The sequence below is a fragment of the Clupea harengus genome, chromosome 15, assembly GCF_900700415.2.
Source record: "Clupea harengus chromosome 15, Ch_v2.0.2, whole genome shotgun sequence".
NCBI classification, from domain to species: domain Eukaryota; kingdom Metazoa; phylum Chordata; class Actinopteri; order Clupeiformes; family Clupeidae; genus Clupea; species Clupea harengus.
Genome location: NC_045166.1, coordinates 85,852 through 95,659, shown reverse-complemented (window position 1 = coordinate 95,659; position 9,808 = coordinate 85,852). Strand labels below are relative to the sequence as shown.

Below are 9,808 nucleotides of genomic sequence, written 5' to 3'. Positions count from 1 at the left end.
ATCCAAAGTATATTCATGTTTAGGGATAGCATTATATGCCGTTCTTAGTTATTCATCAAACAAAACATCACAACTTAGACATTGCTGAAACACAAATACTGTAAGCACTAACAGTCCAACATATGGGGACCTCCGACATCATGATGATACTCATGATTATACTCATTATACTCATACAAGAAAAGATATTCAGGCTACTGGAGACAGACAAAAAGAGACAGGAAAAGAGTGAGAGAAAGCGCCATTCATTTTCCTTAAACAGATCCTGTCTGTGTGGAAAGAGAGTGCGTATGATGTTTGTATTGTCTTTTGTCTTTGTTCCCTACTCTACATTCATAAATGTATTTTTTTGTATTCGCTATTCAACAGCGACAGCATCCACACTCTCCCGCGACACCTCCGAGTCCAGCGAGTAGCAGGAGCTGCCGTTGTCCTGTGCGGCCCCGCTCTCCTCCACCGACCCCTCCCCCGGTCCTGCCCCAGCACCTTGTGTGCCATCACCCATCCCCTCACACGCCACCTGCAGCAGCTGGTTGCAGAAGCGGTTGTAGCGCTGGTGCTGGTGGCGCGGCGTCTTGCCCACGTGTGAGAACATGTGCTCCTGCAGCTGGCTCTTATGCGAGAACCGCTGGTTGCACACGGCGCACGCCATCTTCCTCTTCCGCGTGAACAGACCCACCATGGGGGGACTGCCGGTGAACCCCCCGATCCCGACGCCTCCCGGACCCCCTCCGCGTCTCAGCTCGGCCGCGATCTCATCAGCCAGAGCCTGGCTTTGTCTTAGGGCCTCCTCTAGGCACCCGGCATCCAGGCGCTCCCTTGTGGCCAGATGCTCCTCTGCCCCGACCGGTCCCCCCAAATCAGTGTTCTCAGAAGGAGTCCCCTCCATGAGTGGTTCTAGGGAACAGGCTGCATGGCTGATTAGATGCTCCTGAAGTCCCTCGGGGGACAGGCAGCGCTCTCCACACCGCGGGCACAGAAGAGCCAGGGTGGGCTGGCAGGGGTGCCCCTGTGCCGGGGAGTGTGAGGAGCGAGGAGCCGGAGGAGGGAGCGAAGCCATGTCCCCTTCTGCCTGCTCCTGCTCCTGTTCCTCATCATCCAGGCGTTCCTCTTTGATCCTGGTGGAGATGTCCGAGTCATCCCCGGAAGCCACAGAGGATAAGGGCCGCATGCCGGGCGGCTGGTGGTCAGAAGAGATGCCCTCCAAGCCGACCGCCTGAGAGGATCGAGCATGGGAGCGCTCAGCCCATTCCGCCCGACCACTGGAGCGTGATTCCTCAGGGTCCCGCTGCCCACCCAATTTCAGCCCTGTGCCATCCTTATTGGGGAGCTGGGAGGATATCTGGATGCCGTAAAGGTTGGACATGCGCAGGTCAGAGGTCGCGTCTGGACCTGCCTCGCCCGGTTTGTGGCACAGCTGGTAGGCATGAAGGAACTTGATCCCCTCTTGAAGACGGCTCCTGTCCACGGGCTGTTTTGGCCCCATGCCAGTGTACATGATGTGGAGCAGGTAACTGAACACATCGGGCTGGATGTCTGTCGGTTGGATTTTGATGCACTCACTGCAATGATTCACAAATACAGATGTAAGTTACATGTTAGCCATATGAAAATCATTATATCATTCCAAACTGAATACAGGTCTCCTGAGGTAGCAACTGGAAGTACAGAAACAGTACATGCAAACCAAGTCACAAAGCACAGAAAAGGATGAGGAAGCTCTTATAAATAAGTAATAGTCTTCAGTAATAGTATCCTATTCTGCTGCAGCCTAAAACGTAATGGCAGTGATGAAACTGATATTTGAACCTGGTCTGATGGATGAAGATCATCTTGAAGTAGTTGGAGAAGGCCGCCAGAACTGCCCGGTGGGCTTTGAAGTACACATTGCCAATGGCAACAGTGCAGTCACACAAGAAGCCAAACTCCCTCTGAACATTCAGCTGCTGTAGGAGGTACAGGCTGTGGCTGGACACGTCCATGGCGCCCACTCTCAACCTGTTACACCTACACACACCACACACAGACAAAGAGATAGACAGAGAGAGAAATGTTTAGGACCCCAACCCACCAACATAATACAATAAAATGAAATAAAATATAGCAGCTATTGTTGCATTACTTGGTCTTTGTTCTTCACCCTCCAGGTGAGTGAATCAAACACAAAACATTCTCTTCACACAACAACTAAGAGAAACTCATTTTGCTGAATATGGTGACCTCTAGTGACAAACTACATTTTTCTTTTCCCTTCCATTTTTGGACAGTGTTTGAAACCAACAGACCTGAGGTTTGCCTCTGAATGGAACAGCAGCCTTCTAAATGTACCCTGCCATAAATCCAACCGACTGATGCAAGACCTGTGTGCATGCAATTACTATTGCAGTATACATGGCTTGCAAATGAGCTCTTTTAACATGTCTTGCAACATCTCAAAGCAAAAACATACATACAGCTGACTCGAAACCATGTCAGACTATGGAACATTTGGCAAGAAATAATGTTTACTATTCGATTACCTTGACGCAGATTTCACAATAGCCGAAAACAGTATACAATACTTGTACGAGTGCATTGTTATGCTGAGACTACGGGTCCCAGTGGACCTAGACATTCGCTTACGGCACTGTAGATTTCAAAAGCTGACGAGACAATACCTGGGATACTCCATTCGCTACATTACCTGTATAAAATGACGATTCGGACGTATATTACTCCTTAAACACTATGTGAATTAGGAGAAGCATTCTATTGCATATGCACGATATTACCGACTCGTTTTCTTTAAATTTTCCTTGGCTAGCCTACGTGACAATCACAGTTCACGACAGCATCATGTTAATTCGCACTCGTTTTAGCCCACCGAGTCAAGTGGGCTGTCGAAATTAAATCTAGAATTTTGGTTCATGCAATCTGAGATAAACTGCGTGCACAGTTATTGTACGTAGCTGTGCAATCCAGTCAATCTGAAACACAATCGACGAGTGGTTCCTTACCATTTAAATAGGTGAAATTGTTTAGATTTATATTTGTTGCTGCGGGTAAAAAAAATCTCGTGTGGTCTCGCGCTCCTTCCTATGCGATTGTCAACTAAGCTTGTTATTCGTCACGTGACCATACTGTACATTTTGGTGTCTCAAACTGATTGTTTCTTTTTCTTAAGGTCTGACTACTCTTGTTAAGTAGGCTAAGAAATATCCCCTCTTGCGGGACAGGGTGGGAAAAAGTATTACGCTGGTTTGCACAACAGTTTATTTTGTAATGTATTATATCACTCATATCTATGTAGCCTATATTGTGTACAACTGGAAGAAGCTTGCACGAATACCGTAAACCTGGCCGCAGCTGCCCTGTGAGGTCATGCATGAGTTAACATGCTTCACCTCGCAGCTTTAAAATGGTCTGCCCTCTGTACTGTGCTACAACCTCTTCCAAACGAAATACAGTTCCCAAAGCGTTGTCCCTCAGGAAATTGATTTAATATCTTGTGTTTTTTTAACTTATATGTAAACGCTGGTCTGTTGACGCTGTCGTTTCAGCAAGGTAATGTGCATATTTTCATGTACGGTTGCATTCACACTGAAGAGCCCCGTCCTATGGAGGGTTGGATTTGCGTGAGTGGGGCTGGATCTAGCGCAGGCAGCCTCGGTGCGGTGATAGAGCTCGCAGAGCGGCTGTGCGGAAGTTCTTTCATCCGTGTAGCAGAAGGGGCTTCGCCCTCGCGATTATTCTCGACTCAACTTCATGCTTAGATAAAGGCAGAAAAGGTGGAACTTCTGAACCAGTGCTCCGCAACTTGACTTTTTGTTCATTAATTGGCAGCACCCATTGTTTTCGGTGAGTATTTCCTGTGGCTTTGAGTATAAACATTACAGTGTTAAGCGCGAAGACCTTTTTTCCCATAGCGTGAATGCGGGAAGCAGCGCGGGGGTGGCAGTGCGTGCTTGCGTGAGATCAGAGACAGCACAAGCGGTTGGTCCCTTACACTTTCGATACCGACAAAACCGTGTACAACAGCAGATAGTTCATCAAGTCGATAAATAAAATGCTCACAAATGTTACTTTCATGACATACACAGTTTAAAATACTTTTGAGGGTATGATTGACAGCCACAACGCCCGCACGCTTCTGTCTCCGAATTAGGCCAATGAAAATGCGTGGGCGGGATGTAAACCTCCTAATTTGAGATGACGACGAGTCTCAACAAAAGGAACTGCTTCAGCATGACTGTAAATTTAGCCATGCGGGCAATCGTACAATGACTTGTTTTTACACGTTGACAGTCTTCTCGATGTTTATAGCTTTGCTTTCACGGAAATCGAAAACAGAGTTACATGCTCCTCGACACTACTATTATGTTTGGGAATGAAATAAGTTTGGAAGTGATCATTGTTTGCGCTGTATATGTGCCTGGCCTACCTTAATAATTCGCTCATTTTTGTAAGCGAGGTGAAGTGGCTTTTCACTTTGAAAAGAGAACAATTAAAACGTTTTATATTCATGACACCTGTCCGCAGAGCTACTGACTTGTAGCCATCTTAAAGACACAGTCCGTGATTCGGTTTCGCGAACGGTTGTTGATATTTGAGCTCAACAGCCAATCAAAATACACTTTTCCCTTCCGTGATCCTGAAGCACAGTGTTGATTGGCTTATGGTTCGGTCCGAGCCACTAGGTTAAAAGAAAAAAACTCAGGTGTTCATACACAGCCCTGGCGCTGCAAACAGGAAACAAACACTACAAACAGACCGTGAGGAGCAATTTTCTGAATTTGACAACCAGTGTAAGGGATTACGATCGTGGAATGTGCCTACAGTCTATTTGAAGGACTATTTAATGTATTTAATTTGAAATTTAAATTACTTTTACTATAATCGCATCTGGAGAGAGACACTCCTTTGAAACTGAAACTCAAACTGTATGTGCAGTTTTCATTTGTTTGCAGTGTTTTATAATGATTAGCCTAATATTCCTTATGTTCATGTTACTGTGCCTACTACTACCACCAATACCACTACTACTACCACTAATACCACTACTACTACCACTACTACTACTACTACCGCTACAGAGCCTGACCGTACTTTGACCATTTTAGAATTTAGATTTTTGTCTCTACATTTCAACCCAAAAAATTCCCATCCTCATTTTCAGTTAGCTTCGAGCCATGATCTAATGTATCTTTTCTCCATTTCCACATTCCCAGGGTGATGGCGAGGCCAAGTCACAGTGAGCATGTCCTGCAGCAGCTCAACAACCAGCGTGAATGGGGTTTCCTTTGTGACTGTTGTATCACCATTGGTGATACATACTTCAGGGCCCACAAAGCCGTGCTGGCTGCCTGTAGCTCCTACTTCAGGATGCTGTTTATCCGGGACCAGCAGGCCACAGCTCGTTTAGACCTCAGCAACATGCAGATCAGTGCAGAATGCTTTGACCTCATCTTGCAGCTCATGTACCTTGGCCGCATCATGGTGGGTCATTATGAGTTTGAGGAGCTCAAGGCCTCCATGGCTTACCTGCAGATGTATTACATCCCAGACTCGCTGGAGGATCTGCGGGACATCAGAACCTCGAACCTGACCCCATCATCTTGCGCCTCATCTTCGTCGTCCTCAAGCTCATCCTCATCAGCAAGCGTGGCGGCAGGGAAGATGATATTTGGTGTTCGTATGTTTGACCAGAACAACAAACCCAGTGCAACAGAGCCTGAGCTCCCATCCAAGGTTCCTGCCGTCACCACCAGACAAAGCCTGAACGTGTCCACCGTCAGGCCAGTGGAAGATGTGGTTCCACCTCTGCCTCCACTGCCTTCTGACAGTAGTGTGAATGAGCAACCATGCGACCTGCGGAAGAGGGGTTCCGGCAGGAGCTCCACCCTGAAGGAGCGACCTCGATTTGGGCGCACCTACACCTGTGACGACTGCGGTTTTGTGTTCAGCTGTGAGAAGCTGCTTATTGAGCATATTCTTACCTGTACCAACCGCAAAGCCTTTCAGCCTCCCAGGGTCAATAGTGAGGTGGATAATGACTCCAGCAAAGCAGAGAGCTCAGCCTCAGAAGGACCAGAGGAACACAGAGTGATGTGCAAAGGAGAGGATGACTGGCCAGACCAAAAGTCTGATTCAGAAACTGTGATCAGGTCTGTGGGAACGGGGACAGACAACGAGGCTATCCCCAGCCAGAATGTAACAATCAAAGTGGAACAAGATGACGACTCAGAGCCCGAGATGGCAAGCATCAGAGTGATCAAGGTGGGGAATCATAGCATCAAAAGCTGCAGTGTACGCCTCGGATCTTACAAAGACATAGCCAGGGACACGAAACGCTTTGACAAAGAAGCAGCTGGTGTTTCCGCTATGGAAGAAGACACAGAGGGCTCTCTAGTCAGCGGAGATGAGACTGGTGCTTCAAGTTCAAAGGTCCTCAGGATTAAGGAAGAGAAACAGGATGAGGAATCTTCACCCTGCGAGCTTTGTGGGGCTCTCCTGACAGAGGAGGAACAGTCGGCCCATTACATTTCCAACCATATGGGCCACATCTGCGCATGTGGGAGGTGTGGCCAGGTATTGATCAAAGGCCGCCAGCTACAAGAGCACGCCGAGCGCTGTGGTGAGCCCCAAAGTGTTGACCTTGACTCACCTGAGGAAGACTCCCCTCCTCCAGAAGATGCTCAAGCAATGGACGAGGGGCTTCTGGAGGGCTACCGTTGCCCTCTCTGTGGCCTTGTGTTCGAGAGCGAGAATTTGGCGGTGGAGCACACGTTGGTGTGCCCTGAGCAAGAACCTTTTCGTCCCACCCTGCTTGATGAAGGGGGTGAGCTGGACCACAGACGTAAACACTTCTGTGCCATTTGCGGGAAGGGATTCTATCAGCGGTGCCACTTGCGAGAGCACTACACGGTGCACACCAAGGAGAAACAGTTCACCTGCCAGACATGCGGCAAGCAGTTCCTTCGTGAGCGGCAACTACGGCTTCACACCGACATGCACAAGGGCATGGCGCGCTATGTGTGCCCAGTCTGTGACCAGGGCACCTTCCTGAAGCACGACCACGTTCGTCATATGATCTCGCACTTGTCAGCAGGTGAGACCATCTGCCAGGTGTGCTTCCAGATCTTTCCTAGTGGGGATCAGCTGGAGAAGCACATGGATGTGCACCTGTATATTTGTGGCGTTTGTGGCGAGAAGTTCCGTCTCCGCAAGGACATGCGGAGTCATTATAATTCAAAACACACCAAGAGACAGTGAATAGCTACCACCATGTGTGAATTGTATTATACTGACAAATGAAAAAGAAAAACAAAAGAAAAAAAAGCCATACTGTAAATGTGAGAACCAATCTATGCACTTATTTACACCAAAAATAACCTATTCAACATGCACTTTCAAATGGTATGCATAGTCTCAGTGTATTTGGGTTTTGTGGAGGGATATAGTGCCTCAAGCTTACAAAATGGGTTCAAGGCCTCTTTTTCTACCTAGCAAGTACTGTATGTGCACGATTAGAATGGTGGAAGACATACTTATGAGTGTCAAACAGGTCAAACGGAGTATGTCAAGCACCTTGGGTTTTTTCTAGGTTTTAAAATGTTGTAAAAACATGTTAAATTTGTATGGTTTTCTTTCCTGGATATTCTTTTCCTCTGTGGCCAACATATGAGACCTCTGGTAACCTTGATGTCATCGTTAATTCCCTATTTGGTGCTTGTCTTTTGTAGCAGTAAGGGGTCATGTGTTGAGACGTCTTTTCTTTTGTTGTGATGTCATGGTTAGCTGAACAGGTCAATTTAGGTACAGGAGGACTCCAGTAAAGTTGCATTACAAGGTACAGGCACTAAATGTAAGACACCAAAACACTAGTGTGGTTGAACTTAAGTAGGCCAAACTATGGAGAAACACTCTACTCTACTGTTCTCCACCAATTACTATTTTTCATATCCATTATAAGCACCAGTAATGTTGTTTCAACACAATTTGAAGTTCATATTTTAACTATGCAAGTGTAGAGCATCACAAATCAAGCTGTTACATATTTGGTCTTTCTCATTGTTGTTTTCAAATGTCTTGCTCAAGCAAGTAGTGCTTTACCAGGGATAGGTTCTGGAACAGCTGCATCAGTCATTGTGATGTAAAAATGATCAGGTGAAATGGTTTAATATACATTTGATCCCCTAGGCGCACTTTTGAGCATGTTTGATTTTTTTTTAAAACAAAAGACAATCTCAGTTGCCTCTTCTATGTCTTAACTTTTGAATGTTTTTCTAATGCGGGATAGTATTACTTGGGAAGTTATTTTTGGAATATTTTATTTTAAATCTATTGTGCTTTTGGTTTTGTTAAGTTTTAATGATTGCAAAACATATACTGCAGTGTGTCTATATTCAGGTCAATGTTAAACAGCCTGTCTTGTTATTCAAACTACCAGTGAAAGAGCTGCCAAATTGAATACTTTTTAATCTACATTTAGTATTATTAAGAAGTTAAGGTTTTCAGGCAAACTGCAAGAATAGGAAAACAGTCATATTCTGAATGCTTCACACATTCTAATCAGATTAGATGTACATGCAGGTTTAGGATAACCCTCAGATAGTCAGGTGCAGTGGATTATTACTGTCAGGAAAATATCACATTCTGTTATGATGCTTTTTTTTCATCATTACTGTTGGTTCTCTCTTACTGTCTAAAGACTAAACTGTATTTAAGTACATACTCTCCATTGAAGGTAACGGATCAGAAACGATGGGCGTGGGCCGCACTAGATTAGGTTGTTGGAGATCGGTAGATATGTTGGCTCCAATGCTGTTAAAGTTCAAATGCAGTGATGCAGTATTTAAAATGTATTTCTTTCTATTGGGCTTGACAGCAGTGTTTTTCTGTTCTGATCTTCACACCCATAGCTTTACAGCCGCTCCCCACCATGGGTTCATTAATGTTAATCGTGTTATTGGTGTCAGCCAATTCCATGTACATAACCTTTTTAATGTAGGCTGTTCCAAGTTTTTTTCAAGCCATCCCTGGACAGTTAAGTTCTTGGACAGTTCAATTCTTGGACTTACCAAACACTTTCAGTCATTTATAGAGAACTCAGGGTTGAGCTGTTTCTATAGGGAGCACCACAATGACATATTTTTAAGTCTTGACTACAGACTGGTGTGTGTGGCTTTCACTGTGTGGCTTATCAAAACAATCAGCTTCCATCTAAAACACATAGGTTGAGAGAAGAGTTAGGCCATGCAAGTCCTTAAAACGTATGAATCCATGTGTTTATTGGATATTGTTTAATTTCACGCTGTTTGTAAGTCATACTATGAAAATAGGCATAGATATTTCTGTTGCCAAGACAATGTAACATCCTATTATTCTATCTAAGGTGGTAAATAGCGTAGACATACCGTACAGTAGCTGTGTGGAGAGAGTGTAATTTAACAGGGTGATTGGACGATTTGAGAAATTTCACACAATTAAGATGATGTCTACATTGCAGTATATGTTGATGTCTTGTTTAATCAGTCATTTTCACATTTTTGCATCATGTAACTCCAAATGGATATGGAATGGAAAGAGTTCTGCATCATGATGGTTGTTATGGCTCGGGGTCAAGGGTCATTTGCTCTAACAACAACAAAGATGTCTGTTAATGTTTACCTTTTCGATAAAGCTTTGTTTTTCAAGCTATAAAAATAAAGATACATGGATTATCTTGGAATGAAATCTATAGAGTGTATTTTCACCTGTACTGAGTATGAATTCATTCACTTGGGAAATTTGGTGCATTGAATTGTTGAGCTTTTATTAAACTGTTAAA

General features: G+C 45.0%; 2 protein-coding genes across 4 annotated transcripts; one reads left to right on the top strand and one right to left on the bottom strand.

The window, feature by feature from the left end:
• Positions 1-170: 170 nt before the first annotated feature.
• Positions 171-3,469, bottom strand: zbtb25 (zinc finger and BTB domain containing 25). Of its 2 annotated transcripts, none has more exons than XM_012823824.3 (3): positions 2,997-3,469; positions 1,810-2,007; positions 171-1,562 (listed from the first exon to the last, which is right to left on the bottom strand). In XM_012823824.3, exons 2-3 carry the CDS (start codon positions 1,980-1,982, stop codon positions 359-361), a joined length of 1,377 nt encoding a protein of 458 aa, XP_012679278.2. In that variant the 5' UTR covers positions 1,983-2,007; positions 2,997-3,469; the 3' UTR covers positions 171-358. The 2 variants fall into 2 exon arrangements, with proteins under 2 accessions (XP_012679278.2, XP_031437479.1); XM_031581619.1 differs by lacking the exon at positions 2,997-3,469 and adding an exon at positions 2,684-2,982.
• A 32-nt stretch (positions 3,470-3,501) lies between these two features.
• Positions 3,502-9,709, top strand: zbtb1 (zinc finger and BTB domain containing 1). 2 transcript variants are annotated; one of them, XM_012823981.3, is made up of 2 exons: positions 3,502-3,837; positions 5,208-9,709. In XM_012823981.3, the coding sequence occupies exon 2, from the start codon at positions 5,212-5,214 to the stop codon at positions 7,249-7,251; it is 2,040 nt and encodes a 679-aa protein (XP_012679435.1). In that variant the 5' UTR covers positions 3,502-3,837; positions 5,208-5,211; the 3' UTR covers positions 7,252-9,709. The 2 variants fall into 2 exon arrangements, with proteins under 2 accessions (XP_012679435.1, XP_031437475.1); XM_031581615.2 differs by lacking the exon at positions 3,502-3,837 and adding an exon at positions 4,575-4,784.
• Positions 9,710-9,808: the final 99 nt, after the last annotated feature.

Excerpts from the sequence above, each read along its gene's own strand:
- zbtb25 (XM_012823824.3), bottom strand. The coding sequence starts at position 1,982 with ATGGACGTGTCCAGCCACAGCCTGTACCTCCTACAGCAGCTGAATGTT. Across the intron at positions 1,563-1,809 it reads ATCTTCATCCATCAGACCAG|TGAGTGCATCAAAATCCAAC; the intron begins GTTCAAATATCA and ends GAATCATTGCAG.
- zbtb1 (XM_012823981.3), top strand. The coding sequence starts at position 5,212 with ATGGCGAGGCCAAGTCACAGTGAGCATGTCCTGCAGCAGCTCAACAAC.